Here is a 27,630-nt window from a genome sequence, read left to right on the forward strand (position 1 = left end):
CAAAGGGGAGAGGACCAGGGCTGTACAGCATCTCACTGCTGCCACAGGGAAGGCTGGCCATCAGGAGGTGCCAGCAGACCCACCGCCACCGCCCAGCACCTGGGGGCAGCCCCAGCTCCACTCTGAAGGGCACCGGGGAGCTGGGAGGAGGCACCGGGCAGGTGGCAAGGGGAACGAGGAATTTAGAAACTAGGCTCTTCTGTGTAGCTTCATGCAGAAACCTTGCATCGTATTGAGAAGACGAATGGGATCAGCTGATTATTGTTTCCCATACCTCAAAAGCTCCAGGCACCACAGATGTTCTGGACAGCAATTTTACAACAAGCAAGAAGCACTCCTCCCTTCCACCCCCCCTTGCCCCTTCCCCAAGAGGTCTTATTGCCGACATTTGGGAGGCAGTGTTGGCCTGTTCAAACAAGTTGTTAGACAAATTCACTTCCACAAACAACAGTTTCACAGACACTGCTATGCACAGCGGTACGGCACCTGCAGTCCTTGACCTGTGAGAGCTGTGGGTGCCAGCTGCGAGTGCGTCCCCTCCTCTCCTGCTGTGGCTGCCGCAGGAGCAGCGGTGGCCGCCTGCTGCCTTGGGCCAGCCTGCTGCGGCCAACCTCATGCTTCCCACGCACTGCTGTGAGCTCCAGGTGGAGGAGAATTAACGTGCAAATATTGACCGAAATCTGCAAGTCTTTACACGCAGCTTGAAATGCTTATTTCTCTCCCAGAGCACTGCGCCTGCTCTTAAGGGCAGAGTTCTCCATTTCCTACAATAAGCTGCGCTGATGGAAGCGATAATGCGATGCTGTCAGTTTATTTTCTTGAAACTATTTCTTCAGAAGAGGAAAACAGAGCCTTGAAAAATGCCAGCTCTTTAAAAAGTCTTGCTGTTTGGACTGCTATGAAATATATGGAAAAGCGCTCTCTCTGGAGAGGACTCTAGAAATAAAACATATTAGGAGCAAGAGTAGATTAAAGGTCCATTATGTAAACATCCTGCAAAAAGGACTGATATCAGACTAGGAAAAAAAAAATAGAAAGCTGTTGGGAAAAGTAATTATTCCAGAACAGAGGAAAATGTCCTAGAATGAGGGATATTAAATAGTCCCAACGTTTTCATTTCTGAAAAATAGGTATGGAAGTGCTTTTAGTAGTACGTGCAAGTATCTTGATTTTGGAAGCAGGATACTGAGTGCTCAAGTCCCCACTCTAGAAAAGCTTAGCAACCATGACAAAGCACAGTGGACAGAAACTGAGGGCATGCATTAAAATTAATATCAGCTGGGCAGGGCGAGGGCAGCCCAGTGAAATTAGTTATTGCTGCAATAAGCTGTGAAAGGACATTCATTCACTTCTCAATAGCTTCAAATGGACAAGGCATCCTTTGAAATGTTATTCTTTGTGAAATACCAGCTATGCGACACAACACTAAGGTAACCGGCAAGATCTGGTGCAATACAGCACAGGCCAAAAGCGGAGGCAGAAACCTCTGCTCAGCCTGCAAGGCGCCGAAGGATGCTGTGGGACCGGGCTGAGGTGCTGTCCATAATGGAGAGCTGGTGGCACTGAAAGGTAACTACAACCAGTGCGTGAAAACAGCTTGAAAAGGTATTTCACATTCAGGAAGTCACACTGATCTCTCTATTGCCACACAGCTCCTCTCCAGTCAAATGCAGCGTGCTTCTTCTCAAAGAGTAGATGTTGCTGGAGAATGAATGAACGTCCCTAGAAGTCTGACTTTTGAAGATGAAAATATAAATGTTTCAAAGTTGCTGTAAATAAGAAGAACAAAGTATTTCAAAACAACATTTGGAATACTAAAATGTCTCTTTTACTTAACTGCCGTTGGTTTTGCACAATTCCATGTCATTCTGACGACACGTTTGCTGCTAGAGAAGTAAATGGGATGTGAGTTCTGCAAACACTGCTCTGATTACCTAGAATCAGCTTCCTGATAAAAATGGAATCAAGATAACCATCGACTTTTCAATGTACTTTATTTATTCTTGCCATCACCAAACAGAAGATGAACCAACAACAGAAAGATAAAAATGCTGACTGCATAAGAAAAACATAACTTGCAAAGACCATTTATTCTGGAAAGGAGCGCTTCAGAAGTTACATCCAGCAGCAAAAGGCAGCTGCATCTGCGTGAAGTCTGAGCTGAGCACAGCCACGGCTACATCCAGCCCTTCTGTGGGAAGGGAACAAACTGCACCTCTGGGAGACACTGGGCTTGCAGCATCACCGGCAGCACTCAGGACAGCAGAGGTGTGCTGCAGGGACAGACACTGCCAGCTGTACCAAAGTGATTTGCATATGCTCGGATTCATTGGCATATGTCCAAAGATGTCAGTACAAGCTGTGGTTTTTGTCCCTTAAAGGTATTCATGACATCTAATTTTAAGCATCTAACTTGGGCTTCGGTTAGGATGTTGCTCTCTGCATGGCAGGCAGAGGCAGTGAAGGATAATTCAAAGCCTAATAGCTCTTGAGGTACGAGAGAGGAAATTACATTTTTTTAACTGGGATGGAGTTATTAATTAAGTGTCTCTTTGCTATCATCAGCTCACTGCCCAACACTTCCACATCTCTGTTTGGTGAACTACCAGGTAGGTTATCAGCCAGGCACAAGCTGAACACCTAGCCTACAAAGACCAGCATGGAGAAGAGCCCCAACCCCTACACCCTCCAGTGCCTGACACAGAGATGACAGTGATACTACCCCACCGCACCGCTGGGGTTCGGCATGACATCCAAGACCCCTTTTTCCACAGATTACAGCTGAGAGCTCTGACTTCTCAGTGCCATAACCCAAGAGCCCTCGAGGGCCTTGGGCAGTGCCCTGGCAGAGCCCTGCACCAGCAGCCACGTCCCGCAGCTCAGTGCCGCCCCGATGTGCTGCACAGTGCACGTGGGGACCACACTGCCCTCATTCCAGCAATGCTCCCCAAAACAACAAAATATCCCAGCCAGATTAAAGCCTAGAATAATCGTCTGCAAGCAACTGGTAAGGTTCTAAAGCCTACTCCACTGAAAGTAGAACCAAATTACACCCACTCACCCCACATATAGCCTTTTATCTAACGTGCTGTCAGAATTATCAGCAGTCACCCTGGTAGCTTGCAGAGTCAGGATTTATGCTCAAGAAGGCCAAACTAGTTGACCATTAAGTACTTGTAGTTCTCATCCACGCTGCTTTATTAAAGCTTTTTTTTTTATTATTATTAAAGATTTTTACTAAAAGGTATGAAAAGAGAGCTTCTGTAGCCCAGAGAAACTAGAAGAAAGCCTCATAGTGGTAATTTGTTACAGAGCAGCGAATTAAATCATTTAGTGGAGAAGTACAACTGCGTGCTGTTACAGGGCATTTTCTGAGGACTTGCTATTTTTGACACTTGACAACACACAGGCTTTTTGATATTAGTAGTTAATAAGGAGTAAGCAAACCAAATTCTGCAGCTGGAATGAAGGTGCTTTTTGCAGAATGCAGCTGTCTGAACTCGTCAGTGAGACATCCACACGCATGTGCACGTGCTGGTCTAGAGCTCTGTGGGTGGGCAAGCGCTATACCTACGCGTGCTCGGGACTTCAGGCTTTACATCAAGTTTACATTTTATAGGAAGCACTGGAATAAACAGTCTGTGCTAAAAAATCAGCACTAAGACTCACAGGGCATTTGAGCAACTGCTTATAACAATGCAAGTACATTTTACACTATGGGACAGACAAGAAGGCAAGGGTTTTGGTTTTTTTAGTTCAGCACTACTCATGTAGTAAGAGTCTGTGTAGAATAGTTTTATGCTATTTTCATGCATTTATCGTTATCTAGCAGCTTTCAATACCAATCTGTCTTGCTTCTAATTCTTAAGCAAATGAAATGTTTATGTTACACCTGGCCCTAAGAAGCAGCGGCTTGTGTGCGCACTCCCCGCTCTGCTTTCAGTTCCCAGAGTTAGGGCAAAGAGCTGCCCTTGTCCTTGCACACCCAACTGAACGTACAGGCATCTTCACTGTGCTTCAGGGATCGTTTATGGCATGCGTATTTCGCTTTTGGAAAAAAATAAAACACATATAAGTGGGAAACAAGCTCTCACAAACTGAGAAACATCTAAAGAGGCTCCTAAGAAAAGTGAAACAAGGCATTTCAGTACCGAGCGCTGCCCAACTCCCACATGCCTGCACGGTGCAGAGTAACACATTTCTTTACTGCAGTCCACACCCTTGACTCTGGTTTATTTGGAAATGCTACAGCACGCTGAGTGCTCCTGACTTGCCCCAAAACAATGCCGTGATGAGCACAGAAGAGAGTGCTAAACGTTTAATGCAGCGGAGATTGAGATGTGGAACAAAGGTGTCAGGTGTACAGAGTTAAATCATAAGAAAAGCAGCACCAACAGAATGTAAATTTTGAGAGAAAGAATAGGGAAGAAAAAGTTTACCAGCGCATGCTTAGTCACGTATCTTGATCAGGCAGGTTTGTAGAGAAATGTGAGCGGTGCAGTGCCGATGCAGAGCTGAACACCTGATCCAGCCCTGCTGGGGAGACCTGGACACCCTCCCTAGGTACACGCAACTCCACCTGGTGCCCCTCTAAGGAACTGTGAGGAGGATGCTGCCTGTCCGGGCCCACGTATGTGCACACCAGCCCGGAACTGGACTCTGAAAAGATAACTAACAGCGCGGGGAAAATGACGGACAAAACCATTGCAACTTAAGAAATCAAAGCAACACATGATTGCTGAATATGAACAACCAAAGCCAACGAGATCTGTTAGCGTGCTGGATGGTCACCAGAGGGAGGTGGGAAGGGCATGGTGGAGCATTGGTGATGCTTCACTTCAGGTGTAGTGGGGGAAAACAAGCGTAGCATGGACTGACTGCTTCTGTGGTTCGCTTCCACACTTACATAAAAGAAATCCAAAGAAAAGATGCACCAGATTTCACATCTCTTGGAAGAAACAAGGATTTACTGGACGTACCATACTGCACACTAGACAGAAATACTCAAAACCTCAACAGCCGAGCCTTGTCAGTCCTCCCTTCCCAGAAGGGACTGTAAGAGTACTTTGACATGGGAGCAACAGCAGCCCTTCCCTTCAGCTGAGTGCTGTGACCACCTCTCTCTGCAACAGCATCACCAACATCTGCCGACTCCCGTGGCAGAAGCGTTGAGAGACAAGGAAACTGGAGTATGGCTAAACAGAAGAATTAAGGTCTGTTCTGGATGTCCCACGTCACCAAGGGAGAAGCAGCTATGACAGCAGACTTGAGACACTGCAGGCTCAGTGCCCCTGCCCGGAGCCCCCCAGCTGGCTGTGCACTTTGCCCCATCCGTGGTGCGATGGGATGGGACCTGTGGTACCCAGCATGGGGCACACACTGGGGCCTCGAGCTGCCCCGAGCCCCCCAGGAAGGCAGAGCAGAGCAGGGGGTGCATGCTGAGACACTCTCAGGGTGTGACCTGTCAGAAGTGGCTTGTGAAAAGCCAACCACCGGGAACTTTCGAGACACCGGTACCCAAAGAGCGTGGGCTGGAGCCCGCTCAGGGCCGGTCATTCCCCATAAATCCCAACTGACCTATTTCTCGCGCGCGCACGTTGGCCATAATTAAATGCATTAAGCTCCTTAACCTCCCGAGGAACAGCGCTGACCCCGGCCGGGCACGGCACAGCTGGGAGCGCAGCGGGACGGAGGCAGGGCCGGCTGGGGGTCCCGGCCACGGAGCAGCCCCGGGGCCGCGCATCCCCGCCCGTCCGCGCCCGCTGCGGCTCCGCCACCGCCCCCAGCCCCAGCCCCAGCCCCAGCCCCAGCCCCAGCCCCAGCCCCAGCCCCAGCCCCTGCCCCAGCCCCAGCCCCTGCCCCAGCCCCAGCCCCTGCCCCAGCCCCAGCCCCTGCCCCTGCCCCTGCCCCGGCCCCTACCTGCGCACAGGGACACGGCGGCGCCCAGCAGCGGCAGTGCCCGCAGCGCGGAGCTCGGCGCCCGCCGCATCGCCGCGCATCCGCGCCGGGAGCGGGGCCGCAGCGGGAGGCAGCGGGGGGCAGCGGGGGCAGCCTGCAGCCGGGGGGCAGCCTGCAGCCGGGCGCCGGCCCCGCCGGGTCCCCGCCTCCGCCGCCCGCCGGGCAGCTATAGCGGGGCTGGGCGGGGAGGGGCCGCTCCGGACCGGCCTCGCCCCTCCCGCCCGCCCCCGCCGCCCTGCGGGGCTCGGCGCTGCGGGGAGCAGCCCCCGCACCGCCCCGCACCGCCCTGACAGCCCCGCACCGCCCGTCCCGTCCATCTCCCCGCCGGGCTCCCCCCGCGCCTTCCCGCAGCCCCCGGCTGGCTGCGGCGGCTCCTCCGGGTACACTTGTGGTTCTCCACCTTGTGAAGAGCTGTCGGCGTTTCTCCGCTGCTCCCTTGTCTCTTCCACATCGGCACCCTCAAAATAAATAAATAAATGAATAAATAAATAAATGAATGAATAAATAAATGAATAAATAAATGCTTGCAGCCCCCTAAGCTCTCCACCGCACCACAAAGTCCCATGGGCTTTTAAAAAGGTACTTAGGGGCACCATCATAAGCCAATTACGTTTCAGCTATAATCAGGTGCATTCTAAAACGGAGCAGACTCCATAGTCTGGATTGTCTTCAGGCGCTGCACTCGCCCCAGCTGCCTGGAGCTGTTTTAAGGGAAGGCACTAGCAGGAGCCCCCTTGCCCATGCACTGCTACACACAGCCCCGGACTGCGAGCAGTGCCAGTTAAGCACCACTTTCCCTGTAGCACATTTTTAATACTATTATTATAGATGTTATAGTAATGACATCGCTATTTAAGCCTTTTGAACGGAACATAAATTAGCGTGGTATCAACAGCACAAAATTCAGACTGCTTACAATTAATTTTAAAAAAATGAACCTGACGTGAACTCAGGCACCCAAATAGCATTTGCAGCCACTTATTTTACTTTCCCTTAACCTCACTTCCCTCTCTCAGTCATTTTCAGAAGTTCATCAAGTAAAACAAATACAGTGGTATTTTACTTCCCTAACCAATCGGTCCCTTAGTCGTGCTGTTACGATGCTTACAACTTCTTCTCCCAGTTTTTGAATGCTGAAGTTAGTGGCATTGCCATGTTGGCCTGCTGCAGCCTACCTTGTTCTACCTGATTTTTTCAGCTGAGCTGGAAGAGGTTCCACAGCAATATTAAATCCCCAGAGGGGAAAAAAAAAATCTCCATGCATCGATTTTATTCCTGTACTTTCCTTAAGTACTTGTTCAGGGCAACAACACTGGCCACACATGCAGCAAGGCCCTTCCCAGCTCCCAGCTCCCTGCGTTTCTCCTCCCCGTTCCCTGTGCCTCCCTCCGACTCGCCAGCTCTGCTGCTTCCATCCAGCTCCACTGAACAGCTTCTGGAGGCAGTTACAGGAGGGCCCTGGAGCTTTCTGGAGGGAGGAAAAGAAAGAGAACAGTGCAAAACGCACAGTAAGAGGAGCATGACTGCCTTCCGCACCGGCTGCACTTGTATTCAGACAGACCACAGGGAAATGACCTGGGTTATTGGGCAATGCAGCGGAGCATCCCTTTGTCCCCCCGTGCCTTCGGCTGCAGGGGTGTCTGGCCTTCCCTTCCCTTCCCTTCCCCTCCCCTGTGAACACTGCCCCTTGCTGAACGCGTTGACCTGAAGGACACGGGCTGTCAGGTCAGACAGGTTGACTTCGGATCCAGTGAAGCAAACTGAACATATTTGTTTGTTTCAGTGCTGTGGGTTTGTTCCCTTTATTTTATCACGTGCTTATCTGAACTAATGTGCTCAAATTAATGTTATTTGATTGCAGTGCATCTTCACGATTACTAGCACAAGCAAATAACACTTGACTACATACTTTTAGAAAGAAAATGAATTAACCTCTACCAACAGAGAATTTAAGATACAGAAAATGTGAAATCCAAATAGCCTAGAATTGCACAGCTGAATTACAGAGCCATTGGATAAGACCAAAAAAAAACTGTTTTTTTTTGTTTGTTTGTAATTGTTATCCAGTTATATCCAGGTAAGGTATCTGGGACTTCCATGGCACCCCATCATCAGTTAAATGCAATGGCAATCACAACAACTTGGTAAAACCAAGTCCAGCATCTTGACCAAAAATTTACAGGTGTGCAACATCAGCCTGAAATATCACACAGCACCATACTACGTGGCGTATTGCCTTATACATAGAAAGCAATTAGAAAACATGCCAAGGTCTAATTAAAACCAGAACGCAGATGTGGATGTCAAAGCAATAAAATACTTATTGCGGTTGCCCCCTGGAAGCAGGGAGCTGGTGAGCACTTGCTGACTCCGGTGTGGATGTGTGGAATGATATCCGTGCATGGAGCCCAGGACCACCTGGCTGCAGCACGGGGACGCACGGTGCCCCCCAGGACCCCTCGCTTGGGCCGCCCGCAGCCCCACGTGTAGGCACGTGCTCCATCGTCAGCTCCCAATTAGCATCGCTCTCTCCTCTTTTGTTGTTGTTGTTCTTGTTGTTCTTCTGCGTTTAAGTCTGGTTTGGTTGCTTTAATTTCTCTTAATTGCAGCACACAATGGAAGAACCATGCTTCATGTTCTAATCAGCCATGCTGAAATCAGACTCCATTTGTCCTAATTAGTTTGTCCTTAGTGCACCATGTTTTTTATTACGTGAAATTTGTGAATGTTAATATTTTTTAGCTTGATTTTCAGAAAGGCAAAGTGCCTGACCTTGCATTGAAGTCAATGGGAGCAGAGGTTATAAATAGCTGAAAACACTTGTCTTGTATGTACCGCGAACAACAAATTACAGAAATTTGAATTGGGTATACTTCTGTCAGAGATTTTGTTTTGTTAACCCTTGCACTTTCATCACACACAAATATGAACTGGCTATCAAACCTAAAGTAATTTAAATAGAACAATGCAGAACTATAGCTTTAATTTTAAAGTTTATGAAAATATCCCATTTTCTGTTCCTGCCTCCCCCCAAAAAACACTTTTTTTTTTTTTTTTTTTTTTTAAGCAGTTTCTAATTATTCCTTCAACACAGATACTGAGTTTTTCTAGTCTTATTTTGGCCCACATTCTGGCCTTGGGTTTTGTCTTCTGTTCTTTGCTTTTTAAATACCTGCTTTCCCTCTCACACCTGCTATCATAACTATATATTTTTTTTGAGAATCCAAAATATATAAACATTCAATTATTTAAAATATCCCACAGTAAATCTATTTTAATTATGTATTGTAGCAACCTTAATCCCTTCCTTGTGATTGCTCCTTTCCCCACCATCCCCAATCACCTAGGAGCATGAGTTTATCTTTACTCGTTGACACCAAGAGGCATCTTGTGGTTAAAGGAGATCTAGTCCAAGTGACACCTACAATTAATACGTTCCTGGAAGTGTCTAATCAAATCCCTATTCCTTCCAAAAAATGAGGAGTGCTGTAGAAGGTTTTCAAGAAAACAATAAGCACCTTAGAAACACATACAGAACAAGTTCATATAAACAAGTTACGTGCAACCAGTTAATATGTTTGGTTATTGCACTCAGTCACTGAGATAAGTGTATGATGAAAGTTTCGGGGTTTGGTATGTTATTCAATTGCCAGAGTCTATGACTTCTCCTTTATAAATCCGATAATGTCATCTATCAGTAACTACTACTTGTTTGGATCAGATCTAACCAAGAGCATCAGACTGAGATGATGCACAAAGACTACAAAGATTGTTTTCTGACTGTCAACGAAAGAGTGTGGTTGCATAGCTTATTACCGTTGAGAAACTGCATGACTAACGCTATATCACACGTGACCACCTATTATAAAACTGAGAATTCAGCTTAAAAGCCAAGATGTTCTTGGTGCTTTCCTTATTCTTCACCAAGATTGAATATATGACAAATTGAGGCAAGGGAAGGACTGAGGGTTGTTATAGGCAGATTAAAATTAATGCTTACCAGGAATAATATTAGCTTTCTGCATTCTGATAGAGTACCTTCTTCAAGTGCAGAAGATGGGTCTCTCAGGTTTGGCCAAGAACCCAGGGAGTCAGGGGACAGGACACAAGTGATCTTGTCATTTTCTAGCTCCAGTTTGAAATCCAGTTCTCTCTTTTCCTTGCTTGCAAAGAACTTCCAAGTTTGCATGCTGGTACTCCGGCTATTCAAAGACAGCAGCCTACATGGAAATCCCATGGGATTATTTGCATTTAGCAACAGAAAAAATGAGAAAACTGACACTAATATGGACTACATATTAGTTATTTTACCACAGGACCAGTAGTTGATGATGATGAAATTAAACAACCAGAGAGCAGCAGAGCTCAAGGAAAAGCTAACTACATGTAAGCACAGTTCTTTTAATTTCAGAAGTCCTGTCCCTAACCCAGGATAGCCCTGTCCTCCCAGATACCTAAGGGAGGAGAAAACACCACAAGTTTGACCAAAACTGAAGAAGATAAATTGAAATCCTAGCACCTCTAGGCTTCCTATTTTCTAAGACAGTTCTCTCTCTTTTTTTTTCCCCTTCTCTTTTAATCTTCTAACACCGGTTCAATATTACATTTTGAGGGTGAGGAGATTCACAGAAAATTCTCTCACCTGAACATGCTCCATTTCAGAACATTTTTATTTTCATGACTTGATGAGAACTGGTTGGGCAGATTTGCATCAGGAGCAGCAGCAGACAAGCAGAACAAAATTAATTTTGAGAAGAAAGTACTTACATGAGAAATCCCACTTGCAGTAAAATTAGAATTTTCTGGCATACAAGCAGATTGGGTTTTGTTGGATTTTAATTTTTTTTTTTTTTTTAAAGACTCATTAATAACCCAGACATGCCACACGTGCACCTTGAAGGTCTGAAATACATCAAGCATTCCCACGCACTGCTGTGCAGCAGGTTTTTTGGGAGACTGGGGTGGGGGAGGACCTGTTTAAAGAGAAGCTCCTTCCCTGGGCTCCCCACCACCACCACTCACCCTGAAAAAAGAACTTCTCCTTGCTCAGAACTTGCTGGGAGTTAAACGAATGCTGCATTTCCCTTCAAAATGCTCCAGTGTGCTTAGAGTGGGTGTTATTTCTAACTACAAGCAAGGATGCAAGGAGAATAAATTTTTGCTAGAGAGAATTGTTCACTTGAAATTGTATTTTCTACCATGATACCAACTTTGTTCCAAGACAACATCTATAAAATCAATGGCACAGAACCCTGCACAAGAGGCGGTAAATTATTTTTAATACACTGCTGAGAGAAATTACATGGGGAAAAAAAGTAGATAAATTTATGGGTGCAAACCAAACAGTTCTTGGTGGTTTTTTGTTTGGTTGTGTTTTTTTTGGTTGGAATTATGATAGATGATGGCTGATGCATTAAAGCAAGAAAGTTTCAGTGAAATATACACTTAAAATCTAGTTCCACTAAAATGTATAGCAAAATTTCCAGCCATATTGAAGATAATTCCATCATCTGAATGTAGCACCCAGCTGTTTGAACAAGTAGGGGAATATATTGCATCTATCCAAGCCCCACCTATACTATGTGTTATTTTACACAAGTTGTCCATAGAGTTTTAAAAATGGTGGGTTTATTCATTATATGCATATTGAGAGTGGAGGAGTACCATGAACAAGTTGAGGTACCTGTTTATTAGCAGAACTTGTCCCAAGGGATTTCAAAGCCTTCAGCACTGACCACACTGTCAGAGGCCGGATGCATTCGGGTCAGTGTTTAGGGATTTGAGCACAGACAGCTTCCTTCCAATAGAGGTTTGGTGAGCTCAGGAGAAAATGCCAGATGTATAATAATCAGAAAACATACTTTCAGCAACAAGTAAGATATGCTTTCTGGGACAGAAGTCCTAGTCATCTGATAGACACGGCATTTAAGAGAACATAGGGATGGAAGAGTCCTCTCTAAATATAGTGACACCATATAGTGACACTCTAGTGACAAGCTCTAGAGAATACTAGTGGGGTGATGGACTAACAAACCGAATAATTCAAACAACTGAAGACTTGTTTATGAAAAGCAATGTCATAGATACTTGTGTGAGAAGGCTGGAGTGTTTTATTTGGGACCTGAATACATAGATATTAGAAAACAAATTCTAAGGCTTGCTGACAAAAACAACAAAAAAAAAACAGTCCATGTCATTTAGAACATGGATATTAGCAGTGTATTAATTATCCGACAAGTTTTTCACGTTTTGCCTAGTTTATATTTGTATTTACGAAATAGAAGTAGTGTATCAAATTAGTAATAATATTGTTCCATAGTACTAATTAGGCAAAGTGCTCTACCCAGATTTTTCGTACATCACATGGCAATGCTGTTGATGTTATCCATTTTAAACATGGCCCCTTTCAGGAGATCTGATCCTGACAATGCTGTCTTCAAAACAAATTTCAAACCTTTTGTTTCTCTGTAAGCTATTAAAATTAATTGTCTGGGTACTTAATACACTACTTCATTTTGCAGTATAGGATGCCTAAATGATTTGGAACAATGCGTTTCAAATTGTCCATTGGGTTTTGAACTCTTATTTCAATTGGCTTCACGGAAATAAATGTATTAGAATCACTATAACCATTACTGATACAAAATCACAAGCTGCCTACATTGCAGAACTGTTTTGAAGCTGAATTTTAAGAAGAGCCAACCCCAAACTCATTGGTATTCTTTCAAACTTCTCTCTGCTTAGACCTCCATTTTCATTTGCCTCCAGCACTTAACCTCACTCACAATTTAGGAAGCACCTAGGGTTACTACAATATGCAATAAAGTCCATTGCTGAACCAGCAGCAGTATGCACAAATGCCTTTTTACAAAGTTCATGCTCTGAACATTGGCCTTTTCTTGTTTTCCAAAGATTACCAGATCTGCTTTACTCCACAGCCATAAATTTGGTAACTTGTTTGAGATACGATAAACACAGAAAATACAATAACTTGAATTTAAATTGTTAAATTGTTAAAATATGTGGTTTAAAATTGGAGCTCTCTGCTTGTGTCCATGAGCACAGAAGTAGAAATGAGGAGCAGGAAGCGCCCTCCGTCCCCTGCTGCCGCCAGCGCAGACACAGGCAGCGGCTCCTCCACGGAAGGCTGAGCTGGGGCAGGAACCTGCGTGTGCGGGGCTCTGGCTGCAGCTGCCCAGCACCTCAGGACCTACCAACAAGCTCGTCTGAGGGCCAAGACAGGAGGAGAGCCAGCGACTTGCATCTCGCGACATTTCTAGAGCTTTCGGTGGTTTGCAGGTTCAGGTCCCCAGTTACCCGGGACTGCTGATCTTTCACCCTTTGTCTCCAGTCTTCATCAGGCCTTTGACACACCAAATGCCAGCGGAGAGGAAAAAAAAAAAAAAGGCAAACAAAAACAAGGCATGGAGAATAAAAACAACAAAAAACCACTTTGAGGCAAATGTGCTCCCCAGTTAGATGTTTGCATGGCATGGTTCATAGTAGGACAGAAATAGCATATCCTAGGGATTTAAGAGTCTTTGGAAATGGGTAACACCATAAAAACATCTGCCAACTGGAAGTACTTCTAGGGTTGGCTGGAAAACAAGAATTCTGTTTTGTAATTTGTTTTGTTCCACATCAGGAGCAAACTAAGACCTATTGAAATTTTGTGCAAGCAAAACAGAATAAAACGCATAGACAAGAGCCAGCAGGTCAGTAGTTACCACTTACCTTAGCCCTCTGCATCCCAGGTCCATGTCCTAACTGCAGAGCAGTCTTGCTGTCTATTTGTCTCCTACTCCGTTCATTCAGTAATCTGATGAAAGCTTCCAAAATTGCCACAAGAACGATATATTTTTGCAAAAATATTACACAGTTGATCATAGCAACTGAAAAAAAAAAAAAAAAGCCAAAGAATTCCCAAACTGTTCCAAGACCCATTTTAACATTTTCCTGGTGCCTGGTACGTGTACAGTGTGCGTTGAAGTGCGCTAGGTAAAATCGGCAGCACAGAACAGCTGTGAGCTGACAAAGCAGCCAGCCTGACACCAGCTCAAGTGAGATGCAGTTAGTACAGGATAATGTGAACTCCTCTGACAGCGGTAGCAGTGACTCAGGAAAACACACTAAAATGCTCTTTCTAGGAAAGAAGTTTTACAAGAATAGCAATAGGGAACTGTCTTTGCTTTGCCACCAGACCCCTTTGCCCCCAAGCCCACAGGACTCCAGAAGCACCAGTTTTACCTCCAGGCCTGCCAAGCCTCCGTGAGGCAGTAAAAGAGCACAGCTCCACCACGGGAAACCCAGCCTCACTGCCCAGCTGCAGCTCCTATGAAGGGGAAAGCAAGTGGACGACGGGCATCCAGCAGACGCAGCGCTCCCAGGTTCTTACAAGAGCAGGGGAGAAGCTGCAGCAGGGTCCCTGTGGTCATGGCTGGAACTCACTTGTTCGGCTTTGCCAGTGACCAGGAGATGAGTGGCAAATGCACCTCTGAAGAAAAACATGAACCATGCTTACGTGACGCTAAACTCAGCTGGCAGTCATAGCTCAGGAAGCAAGATCCCCATGCCATCATTGTCTTTTCTCCAAAATCCTTTGCTCACTGTGCTGCAGCAGACAAAAATGCCAGCAAAATGTTGGTCACCACCTCAAATGTCATCACTAACAAAACAGCATTGTTTTACCAGGATATAGCCTTGGTGACTTCACACGAGGGGTGTATGTCTGCAGTTCTGGTCTCTGTGGTGCTAAAGAGCACAGACAATCACAGAACATCCCGAGCTGGAAGGGACCCACAACCACCACCGCATCCAGCTCCTGGCTCTGCACAGGAGCACCCAAAAATCAAAATACAAACCATACCTTTGAGAGAAAGGCATCCAAAATATCCAGGGGGCAAAGTATCTCACACAAAAAGACTACGCATCTTGCACAATTACAGCCAGAATGCTTTTTGTTTTCAAACCCCTGCTGGCAGCACTAGCACTGTCACACAGCAGGCCGGGAGACCTCAGGAGGCTGTGGAAGCAGAGGGGATAAGCGAATTCAGAGAGGAGTTAGAGAAACGCATAGGCAGCAGGTCCGTGAACGGATATTAAATGGGTTTAAGATGGCGAGGCAGGAGTGTGACTTAAATTACCTATCCCTAGCACAATAGTTTGGGATGCTGGACATGAAGGAGGAAACAGTGCAGGCACCAGGCACATGAGTGCGCTCCATCGCTGCCGGGGCTACTGGTTTGGACAGAGCATTGCTCTGACCAGTAAGGCACATTCTTATTTGTAAGTAACTCACTGAGTTTGTGCATTCCTCTGAGCGAGGATGCATACAGCCAACAAGCCCATAACTTGAAGGTATTGCCGGCTGCCTCTCCATCAGTAACCGTGTGCTGAAGAGCGCGCGCTCAGCGCTGGCTGGAACAGCAGTAGTCCCAAACCAGCAGGCAGCAGCTGGCTGCTGCTACACACTTCTGCAACCCTCTCTGTATCCACCCCCAATGCTGCTTTTTGCACCTTTGAAATCTTGTTAAAAAATAGCCTTTGAATCTATGGAAGAGTTTGTATTAACCCGAGTTGGTGTCTTTTTGATGAGGAGGATGAGGGAGCCTTGTGGGACGTTTTAGCACCATTTAGACATGGAAAGCAGCTGATTCATCACTGACTTCACATCATAAACCCTCGTGTAAAACCCTCATATTGCCTCGACACACGTGTTGAAACCACACCGCCATGCGACCACCCTCCCTGCAGGAAGGCGAGGGAGAGGCTTCAAGGGAGAGGCTTTCTCCTCCAGTGGCCTCCGCGCTCCCCCTGCCTCCCTGCCCGCCGTGACCCTGCCTTGCCCCAGCGCAGGGAGAAGCATGAAGGCTGCACAGCGTTGTCTACCAAACCCTGAGCATAAGAAGATGGTAACTATTTAGTCGAGAACAAGCAAAGGTATTTATTAGAGCTGTAGGTATAAATAGTCCCGAGGAGCTGCGCTGCCCCAGGCCGCGGGTTCGCGTACCAGCGCTGCTCTGCAAGGCTCCGCTCCTCGGCTTGGACAAACGCCACCACGCGCGGAGCAGCGCACGCAGCAGTGACTGCGGTGAGAAGGCGTACAAACGTGGTTATTTAGACAAGTCTCTCAAGTCAGATAGCTGGCAGGCACTTTGGTGTATCGCGGTAGACACCATCCCCAAGCGGATCGCGTTCCTGGACCACTAAGGCGTCTGACTTGTACAAAACTGGTCTGACCCAGCAAACAGATGTCCCAAGCCTCTTGGAAGATCCCTTTTGCAGTCTCCTTCTGTGAAGGACGTTTCACATGGCTTCACTTTCCACCACACAGGCTCTGGAGGTAGTGACACAAGTCCATAACCAGCGAGGAACTGCACGCTGCAGATGAGGTCCCAGCTCCGGCGCTAGCAGTGCCTCTGCAGCCTTCTCTTCCACCACGATGGGCCCAGATGGACGTGACCTGTGCACGGCTGCACTTAGCTTTCCCTGGCATTCTTTGGCATGTGTCTTGGCATGGTTTCTTGGTTCAGACACTAAAAATGTGTTGTTTTTTTTTTCTTCTAACTGGGAATAAAGTGAATGCATTATTCCCAGGTGAGAGCATCTGTCAGGTACATAATTAACTCCACATTTGATAAAATGCTTACTTTTTCCACACAAATCTTGGCTTTAAAATATGGAAGTATTCTGTATTTGAGAAAGATTTAAATTTTCTCTATACAAATAAACAGCACCTGTAACATCTTTGTTTCCCTTCTCCAATGCCAACAACTGTGCCAAGGCTGATCTTTTTACTCAGCAAACATTTCTCCCCACAGGGAAGAGTTTTTCCTTTTCTCTCTCTATCAGATCAGTTTAATCCAGGTAAATAAGAAGTCTAGAAGGCTTGATAGGGATTTTCACGGAAGCTTTCAGCACAGAAGACCCATAAGAAAAGTTACAAACAATTGAGAGGAAGACTTCAGCCACATATTCCCAGCACACTAAAACAAGCCTCTGACCACAGGCTTCTTTAGGCAGCTGTTCCGATATGTATTTGTCAAAGTGCAACATAATCCTAACTAGCAACAAACAAACCTACATATGGAAAACCTGCATATGGAAAAGGAAAACTAGGTTTTGGGGGTTTGCTTTTTTCTTAGAGTACCTCTTTTCTTGCCTATCCTCTCCCATGTAACCATCAGTGCTACCCACGTGCTGATGCCTCGATGCTTCTTTTATTTTTCCATCCATTTACTTCTCTTTCTGGAGCTCTGACACACAGCCTGGCCCTGTTTGAATGACAACACCCCAGGTCCATGCTGGCAGTATTCAGCGCAGATTTGCCAGCCACATGAATAATTCAACATCAACTACGGAACGGCTTGTGCCATCTCCATAGCAATAAATACTGCGACACCCTGAGAGCAGCAGATTATATATAAGCATTCCAAATCTCTTTAGAAGATTAGATTTTATGGGAGGACTAGAGGAACATCCATTAATAAACATACAGGAAAAACACCACGGGGGGTGGAGGGCGGCTGTCTTCCTCTACCTCACCTGGAAACTCTGAAGTGGCTTCCCCTCGCCCAAGCCGTGACACCTTCAGGGAAAGGCAGCAACAAGTTTTCTCCTGTTACTATTCAAACAGACCCTTGAAAGTGAGACCGAATATAATCCCTCGCTATCACCAAGTTTCTCCTTCTCTGATCCCAGGCACACCACCCTCCAGCTCCCAAGATGAATATTCAGAGCACTTTGCTATTTCTGCTGTTTTGGAAGCACAGACTGTGGTACAGCCAGCAGCTGGACTGAACGACTTGTTGCTAACGCTCACAAATTAATCCCTACGATATTTTTTCCCTACTCAGAGGTGTTTTTGTTGCTGTAAATTTGAATGCTCACCTAATTAAAAAAATAGTTCATATTTCCAATTGTTCAGTCAAAGCCTAGACCAAAAGTAGTTCATTTTCAGGGCACAAACATGGATTTTGTTTAAAAGAACCCCTGGACATCCTGATCTGCTATGGGAAGCCACCAGCAGCACCACCACTTAAAGCGTCCTGCTCTGGGACACTGAATGTCCAGCACCGAACTGCTGAGGTTCTGCCAAGGTTTGTGTTCTTCCTTTAGCTGCTTGTCTCTGCTTTATGGGCAGGGAAAGATGAGACCGGAGTTCTAGCTTACACTAAGGTTCCTCAACCAAGCCTGTATCCCAGCTCAGCATAAGGCAGCGATTTCCAGAGCCCTGTCCTGGAAGAGCCCCCTGGAAAGCTGTGCGCTTCCCTCCAGCAGCCCAGCACCCCACAGGATCCAGCTGGGTCCGACACAGGTGACAGGACTGGCACCCGGTGCTGCAGCCCAAACAGCCACACCGCCAGGAACGGCACGCTGAGATGCTGCAGAGAGCACGGAGCCGTGTCCAGGCTGAACTCGTGTCACCCTTCTACATACACGGTACTGTTCAGAAAATGCTGCAGCACAAAGAGGCCAAGGATTTGATGTAACCATCTTTCCTAATATCTGCAAGATGCTGTGATTTGATATTTTACTGTTTGAGAAAGGCATGACCAATTCAGCCAACACCGTCAGTGCTGTTAATCATCCATGTGACAGATCGTCTCTCTGCTCCAATACTTCCAGTAGTAAATGCTGAGAGGTGAAAACTCCAAGCAAAAAGCCTGGCAAACCCATGCTGAACTCCCGTTGTGCACTGAGCTTTGCCTCAGGCTTTGTCCCTGCCTGTCCACCCAGCTACCTCCCTGTCACCTCCACTTCCAGAGGTCCCTGGCTGTGCTCACCTGCGCACTGCGGCAGTCGGGGCCCTCAGGCTGCCTCGCATCCCGTTTGGTGTAAGCACCAGCCTGTTCTGTCACACAAGTGTACAGGGAAGAAACACACACGTGTGCACCAGGCAGCTAGAACCAATGAACCTCAGGCAATAATCTGTGTCAGAAGATTATCGCTAACTTCACTACTGATTTTGTAGTTGCAACATTCACAATTACTTCTACTCACATAACACCTTCAACCCAAGAGACTGATTCATTCGACTCGTTTCTGAAACACTCTCCTTCCCAGGCTGCAGCTGTTTAACAGTCAGCCCAGCGTGCATATCCAAAGCAAACCAGAATGCACTCAGGCATATATTGTTAAAAACCAATATATAATACATATATTCGGCAGCACTAGATCTTGTCAGATTCTCATAAAGTATAATTAAGAGACCTGGCAACTGCTAGCAATTCTGTTTTGCAGGGCTATCCTATGCAGTCTCTTAAATCCATGAAGTGCCTATCTGCAAACTAGGCTGCTATTTCTACACGAGTAGAAACGTAGAAAAAGGCAGGCCACTCAGTCATAGGAGGACAAGGAAGACTGGGACTGAGAAGGAGAAATTAGAGGAAAGAGGAGAGCAGAATCTGGCAGCCATAAAGCCAAGAAGGGAACCTTAAAGAAAATTTTGAATGCAGAGATGAAACATGGCTTAATGGCTCAGTACTTTTTTAGGTTCTTAGATTACCTGGAGGATTTCAAGCCAACAAGGAGGGTTTTTTTTTTTCAAAAAAAGATAAAAGAACACTGTCACTCCATAGTTACTCTTCCATTTGGAGAAACACACGATATGAAAATATCAAGAGGTACAGGTAGAGAACACAGTTTTCCAGGTACAAAGCTGAATTCTTCCCCATAAGATTAAGGGACAACACATCCCCTTCTGCAAGGCATGCTTTAGGAGGTTTGCATGGACACAGTTGATGTCATATCCAAAAAGTACACCATTTCCGTGCTGTACTATTTTGGGATCCAGCCCAGCACAGGAAAAAACACACCCAGACAAACAACAGTCAATAAGCCTCAGTACCTTGGTTTTAAATCTGGTGTTAACCTGAACCAACATTATTTACCTGGGAGCATGTGACTGGAAATACCCATTGCTGCTTAGTATACATTTGTTACCAATAGACAGTAACAGAACTAAAAACACTCTTTTGTTTGACTTGAAAACATTCTATTTAATTTATACAAATAACTACTAAATAGAAAAAGTAGATTAAAACAAAATAGTTATTTTTTTCTGGCAGAGTTTAAATGCATATTATATAGCTTAGAAGAAATAAAATGCATTCTCCCCACAGCATTCATGACCTAAAATTCTAGTTAATTCCTCCACTGCTTTCCTCTTCTAGATCAGTAAGATACTAGACACATTGTCATGTGGGTAACAGCTATATATATGTTCCATATTTGAACTGAAAATTGTTACAGACCACACACCTACAAATGTGAAGCACTTAAAATGTGACTATTGAGTTGTAATATGATAATACAGAAAACAATTATGTTTCAGGTTATAGTGTTACAAAAACATTTGTGTAAGAAATCATGAAAGAGGCCACATAAAAATAAGCTTTAACTTTATGCACTTATTTTACAGTTTAAAAAACTGGCAAGTGCACTAGTAATAAATAATTTGCAAGTTTTGTATAAACGAGAAATTCCTAATGTTCAGCATTATTGTAAACATCAGTACACATGTAAAATGCAGCTAAAATCTGACAGTTACATTTTCAGTTTACCAAATTCATTTCCTATTATTCAGGCATAGATCAATGTAGTATACAGCCAATCATATTTTTGGCAAGTCATGTCATTAAAATTAACAGTGACAGTGCAAGTAAGGAATGCAAAGAATTCCTAGTGCAATAAAGAAGAGAAGCACAGGCAATATTGCTGATTAAAATTTACCACTTCCATGTGTTCACCCTGGGAGTGATTAGGAGAATTAAAAAAAAATGGGGGGGGGATAGGGGGGAAGTAGCTGTTCAAAGCCATTATTTAATGCCCTGATCTTGTCTTAGGATTTCTCTGTCTTCCTTCAGGCCACTACCTTTGCAACAGTACATCCAGCATGAGTCTTTATAGCTTGACCATTTGTGAAATGCCCACTGTAGTCACTGAGCAAAGTCCATATGGTTCTGATGTCTCCCAAACAGATGGCTTGGTAGAAACTTCTGCCTCTATAAGAAGCCACATGGGGACCAATTATATAAACCGTCTAGCCAGACTACTTCTGAACCAGACAAGTGCCTTCCTGTCAGGAGAGCACCATGAGAAGGTCAACAGTCAGCTTTCAGTTTATCTAAGGAATTATCAATTTTGGTCAAAGTCTTTTTGATTCGCAGGGCTGTTAGTCTTGCTGATGGATTTTGATACCAGCATTCTTTCATCAACTTGGCAAGAGATGTTAATGTCTGGGAAAAGAATAAGAAACACAAGACACTTGTAAGTATATAAATCACAAGTCAGAAAAGCAATAGATTGGGTTGTTAAGCACTAACACAACATGGTTTTATTGCCTCATTATTAGTCAATTTTCAGAGTCTAGAGATAACTTAACACTATTCGGGTATTTGAAATACACAAGTTTCAAGTGTTGAAAAGTAGTTCAATAACAAAAGAAAAAGTAACTAGACAATGGGTTGATTGCAGTGTCAAACTAGCATCATCTTTAAGAAGTCCAAAAAAAATGTTTTGAAAAACGCTACCAAATCTTTTCAATGAAACTGTTTCCTACAAGGTTAATGACAAAAAGCCAGAGAAAATACACATTTTTGTCTGATTTCATCACATCCAGAGCAGCTTCAAATGTCTGGGATTCAGAGCTGGCTAGTGTGGCAGCACAGGTCATGGCTCTACAACCAAAACCTAACATGAGACTTAGCAGCAGTGCAGGCCCCAGCCAGATTCAAACCAAGCTCCACAGCTTCAGAAATAAAGAACACAACAGCTGGTCAACCTGAGGAGTCCAGACTAATTCTGTTGAATAAAAACATGTTTCAGCAGCAGCCTTTCAAGAAGAACAGTCCCTTAGCCTGTAGGCAGGAGAGGGATCAAAATTCTGTTGTAAATCTGCATGCTTACAAGTCACAGGAAGGCTCCCTTTCAATTTCAAGTGATAACTGAAAATAGCTTGCATGACTACAGTTCAGAAGAAGAAAGATCAGCTCATATCTTCTGCAAACCATACACAGGCACTTACAGGGTCTGAGAACCACCTGTTGGGAATGTTCGGCCTTTGCTGATCTACACAGACCACTTTTCTCATGTCTTCAAAACTGGGATCATTTGGGACCAGGTCATAAAATGGAGGTTTATAGTCTTCTACAATACCTAGTGAGATACAAACAAGAGAGGCATTATTTACTAACTGTCAATGAAACAGCATCTCTGCAAAGAGAACGCCCATGACCTAACCACCCAAGAAGCACAATAATATTTTTAAAATAAATCAATACCACCATGTCAAATTGTCATACAAAAAAAACAGAATAGCACTGCTATAGAATAGAGCAGTGCTATTCTGCTCTATATTCTATATTATAAAACTCTATATTCTATATAGAATATAGAGTTTTTCCTACCCAAAATGTTAATTGGCACATACTATAATACTGAAGATTAGAAACCATATCCATTTTGCAGATGCTTGAGCTGTAGTGATGAGAAATAAATTCACTTGCCAGAAGGCCACTTTCTATAATGCACAGAAGTTTAGCGACTACTAGAAAACAGGGATTTCTACTAGCAAAGTATAAAAGTTTCCAGGTCTGCATTGCTTGTTTGTTTTTAGTAGGCTCATCAGACACTTTGTCTTATTTTTTGATTCATGACAAAGTCCAAAAAGGACACCAGTATCTACAGTCACTAAACGCTGGAAATTCACATACAATTTCTTGTTATATACATGTAGTAAAATGCCTAGGGTACAACACTAGTACAGCATACCATCACAAAACCAAACACCTGGAAGTCTGTGGCAACCAGTATCTGAATGGACTTTCACAGATTCTACTTTGAAAAGAGAGGAAACAAAAAGCTGATGTGTGTGCTCCCAGCTTATCACCCAGGTTACACAAAACTGGCAGGCTAGAAAGCCTTTTGCCTACTCAGTGAGGCATGTGTGCAGCACTGCTGTTTCATCGGTGGATTAAGCTCACAAATGATCCAGGGAATTCAACTTTCTTAGGAAGCCAATTTAAAAACTAGTGTTCAAAGGCAGACATTTGAGCCAGCAGCTCGGAGAAATACCGAGTGAACGAGGCTGGCTGCGTACAGCAGGAACATGGGCAGAACAACGCCAGAACTGCTTTTTAGCAGATGGCAGCTGTCCTACCATCAGATGCACAAGACATTCAGGACATTTTCTGAGAACCTTTTTTCTACTTCAGAATATCCAAAGAAATAGAAACTTTGCTACAGTGGTTGGGATTTAGTTTTCTTGTTCTGTTGAAGATAAAGATAAAAATCCCACAGGTTCTCTGTAAAAATCAGTAAATCCCTACCTGCGAAAACTAGTCAAAAGAGAACCGGTCTGCAGCAAATGCAGCTCACGTAAGGAATTGGAGGTCAGTTCAAAGATCTGGCTACCCAAGCAAGCTACCAGTACGAACGCCTCCTAGACTGCAGGGATTGCCCTGTGGTGTTCTGACAGGGACACATGACAGACTGCCTGTGCTACACGCTGCATGAAGCAGCATCACCTACACTTTCAAGCAATTCTTAATTGCATATACTGAACATCATCTAGAAGGCTGAAATCTTAGTTTTACACTCCTCCTGCTTCCTCCCAGAACACAAAATAAAACTTACTGCAAGAACTTGAAACTACAAAAATCTCTTGTGTATCTGTATCCTCTGAAATGGTAGAAAAAGTAGTAGTGTTTTTTTTCTAAACATATGCAAAGCCTCAGAGCTACGTCATACAACTCTGAAAGTGATGCCAGGGTCATTAAGACACTAATGGATTATCATTATCACTAGGAGAGAGTCCATCTCTATTTTAATTCACTAAATTCATGTGGTCTTTCCAACAGAGTATATCGATGGCTATTTCAGATAAGATATATCACATACAAACTGAATTTGGTCTAGCCTTTACTCTAATAGAGTAGTTCTGAAGTACTCTGCTCTACCACAGCCAAACGTCACAGACCCTGTGGGATCACCGCTGGCTCTGCAACAGCTTGTCTGCTATGCCAGCAAGCCACTGTAACCTCTAGCCCACACCACTACTCCTAACAGAACTGTCGTTCTGAACTGTGACACGCTTCCCTTGCCCACTTCCAGAGGAAAGAAAACAAGCTTCTTACTACAAGAGAGACCCTTAAAGTTGTTCAGCATGACCTATAGCTTGCTATTTTCTGGACAGTTTCAAGATGACTTTCGTCATTGACAATAGGGTGTTTTTTTTCCCTGGGGCAGCTGTCTTCTTGCTATTCAAATCAATTGGACCTCAGAGCAGCATTTTTTCCACCTTTATTCTTTACATCTTTAATGAAAGCTTATCCTATGCACTTTTGAATACGCTGCTGGAGCAATGCAAGTCCTACCCAAATACCTCAGTAACAGATACAGCCTTGCAGACATAATGCTGATAACGTACCAGGCGCGGCTTTGAGCAGCAACCACCTTTCAGTCTGTGGTATTAGCATCAAGGTCACAGTACTGGAAATGACACTGAAGGTCCACAAGGAACTGAAGAGTGTGTGTGTCAGAGGCCAGGTAAATAAAGATGCCCCAGCACTGTACACTAGGAAAGGCACATATCCAGCAGCAGTGGACAACTGCTCTGCAGAGAACAAGCACTGCTCAGAGTGAGATGTGTGGGGCTTCAATCCCACTTCTGAGTACAGGGAGAAATGTGGAGGGGCCCCTACCCAAGCACAAAGACAACACACACACACAAGTACTCCTGGCTGTGGAGGGACTTAGTAACACATTAAACTCCACAACAGAAAAGTATTAAGAATCACCGTCACCTTGCAGACCATTAGAGAAAAAGCAAGCCAGATTCACTGGGCAGATTACAGCAACTTAAGAATCTCCAAGAATGGATATGCAAAACCAGGGTGACTCACGGCAACAGACTTTGTCTTTCCACTCAGAACATGATAGACAGCAAGCATCCAGCAGCATAGGATAAGCAGCAAAATGTATAGTGTCTCTTGCCCATCTAACACATGCTATCACCTGGTTCACACGAGCACACTACCTTGACCTCAGCATGCTCACTCCAAGTGCCAAAGTCTTATTACAGATCAAACAGGGTTATCTGAATGACCACCTGATGAAGTAACGATTTCCACACAGCCAGCCATTTGGATTTTTGAGAGAAAAATGTTTACTTCACCTCAAACCAGTGCAAGGAAATGAAATTACTTCTGGCAACAGCTAGAAATACAAAACAACTGCAAACAAGTACGGTTAAATTAGTATCACATTCGCCTTAAACTTAAGACTTTATTGACATTACTAATGTCATGAAGTATCCATATTACTGTTAAAAGCGCTTCCATGGTAGCACCAAGCTCAGTCTGAATTAAATTACTGAAGCCTTTATTTATCCTCTTCGGTAGGTCTGCAGTCCATGCCAAGTTTCATACTATCTTTGTTAAGCTGTAAACACAATCTAAACCTCACTAAGTAGCACTATATATACATATATATATATCAATAAATATATTGGGAATATTTAAACATGTGCCCTTTCGTGAAATCTTCATTTTGAGAGGTAACTAGGTAAGCCTGTGTGTTATCTACCATACACACACACTATACAAAAAAAATTAATAGATAAAGAGTAAGACATCTAATATTCCAAAAAGGTTCATCAGCCTCCGAAACAGCACTGTAGCTAAGCAGATTTCAGATGAGCTCCTCAAAATTTAAGGCTAGCAATAAAAACATATCAAAATCTTACATATGAAGTTTGGTCATGATGTAGACTGCTAGGTTCAAGCAGAAGATACGCTACACGGTGCCCGCCCAGGAGCACGTACCCCTTTAGGTAGTGCTGGTCCCACCACTCTCACTTAGGAACACCATCCCCCAGGTGACAGCAGAGGAGCACAGTGCACGCGCTCATCTCATGCACTGGCTCCCACCCTTGTAGCAGGGAGCGCTGCCTATTACAGTGAATTCATCAGCCCCTGTCCTACCACGGCAGCTGGCAGACCACAGGCTGCTGAAACAGGCAAAGCACAGAACGCAAAGCTGCGCTGAGAACAACGAAGTTATGGCTCAAATCCTCAAGGCGCTCCAACTGACATGAACTGCAACCCAGAGGTTTCCAGATATTGGGAAATGCAATCAGCAACGCTTTGTAACTGCCTACAACATACATTTGCCAATGAACAGAGTACGGAAAAATGAACACCATGAATTCACAGGACTTTCCTCCTTTCTCCAATTAACCACATACACCTTAACGTGAGTGAGGTCATCATCCCTCCCTGTGATTCAGCTGACATGTTCTTGCACCTCCTCTTGCTGCATCCCTCTTCAAGGAGCTCCTCTGATGGGGCAGTAAGAAAGGTGGCAGGATCACAAGCTATGCTCTGGCCAGAGACACAAAGCCTGTGGATGTCCCCTTCTGCTCCTAGTGTCACTCCTAAGGTTTCACCCAGGAACTGCACACTATGGACCCTGCAAGTTAAACCCCAAACAGCTGTCTAGCCACACAGATTAACGTGGTCTTTTGATTTCAGAGGAGAATCTATTTTAAATCACTTTAGAATTATTGACGGCTTATAAGGATGCTTCAATTAGCCTGCTGAGCCTACCTGCTGCATTTTACAACCTCTAAGTCAGCTTTGTTTAAGCACCTTTTAAATATCCTAGAGAAGACAGGTGCTTGGGACAGAGCTTGAGTTCCCAGGGAGCTTCCTGGCAAACTTGGAAGGTCCACAGATCTTCTCAGAAGTGCCTCCTTCCAAGGGCCTGATTTCTCAGAAAAAGTCTCTCTGCAGCGATGGAGACAACTAGCTGCTTGGTGGCTGCTGTACTGAAAACTACCTTTGGCAAAGGAATAATACTTTATTTATTTATTTATTTTTAAACTCATGGGTAAATTATTTTAGCCACCAACAAATAACACGAAATGAAAGGCTTGAATTTAAAAGTCCTGTATTATAACAGAGCAACAGTATGTGCTTGCTACTAGAGAACCTACATGCTCCCTGGAGTCCCATGAGACAGCAGCTGGACAGGATTTCCACTGGCTTCAGCAAGCAGAGGGGAGATGGTGCCCAAGAAACAACATGGAGCAAATAACTTCCTCTGGCATTGGAGCCAGGCTTTGTTACTCTGCATTAGCTACCACGAGTCTTCACTGCCATGGCTTAGGGCAGCCTACCCCATCCACTCAGTGCTCACTCGCACCCACCTCTCTGCAGCAAAAATGCTTCCTCTGTCCCCTCTGGCTCTTGGCAGGTGCCTTCTGAGAACATCTGCAAGGAAACCTTAATCCTCTCCTCTACAGTCTTCCCTCAAATTCCCACTTGCAATAGTTTCCTCAAAAAGGCACCACAAACCACTGCCTGCCATTCTGACCATGCTTCCTTCGTTGGGGTTCGTGCTTGGACCAGCTGGCACAGGACATCTGCGCTGCGGGGTTCCAGCCACGCCACAGGAACACAACCAAACAGTCATCTTTCCTGAAGCAGATTTTTTTTTTGTCTGATGTCAGTTATGGAATCCCAGTTTTGGCTTACATGGGAGTAATAGAAGTAATGAACAAATATGAAGATTCAGAATTTCCTCAGATTTAAACATGTTACAATTAACAACTTGTCGCTGCTGACATCTGCACATGTGCCTGAGGGGCATCTTCTGAGTCCCCAGAGA

At 44.8% G+C, this 27,630-nt stretch overlaps 2 protein-coding genes across 4 annotated transcripts in view; both read right to left on the reverse strand.

Annotated features, from left to right (window-relative positions):
- ACVR1C (activin A receptor type 1C) overlaps window positions 1-6,055 on the reverse strand; it is a 35,458-nt gene extending 29,403 nt beyond the window's left edge. Inside the window, exon 1 of the mRNA XM_084523925.1 lies at window positions 5,920-6,055. Within this exon, the coding sequence (XP_084380051.1) occupies window positions 5,920-5,989 (70 nt within the window). The 5' untranslated portion in view covers window positions 5,990-6,055. The remainder of the gene's footprint in view (window positions 1-5,919) is intronic.
- A 9,826-nt stretch (window positions 6,056-15,881) lies between these two features.
- Window positions 15,882-27,630, reverse strand: part of ACVR1 (activin A receptor type 1) — a 59,823-nt gene continuing 48,074 nt past the window's right edge. For all 3 annotated transcript variants that reach the window (XM_084522867.1, XM_084522866.1, XM_084522865.1), the window contains 2 exons: window positions 21,986-22,116; window positions 15,882-21,197 (listed from right to left, as the gene is read on the reverse strand). In XM_084522867.1, the coding sequence (XP_084378993.1) occupies window positions 21,063-21,197; window positions 21,986-22,116 (266 nt within the window). In that variant the 3' untranslated portion in view covers window positions 15,882-21,062. The remainder of the gene's footprint in view (window positions 21,198-21,985; window positions 22,117-27,630) is intronic.

This window comes from Aythya ferina (assembly GCF_964211825.1).
Source record: "Aythya ferina genome assembly, chromosome: 6".
NCBI lineage: Eukaryota > Metazoa > Chordata > Aves > Anseriformes > Anatidae > Aythya > Aythya ferina.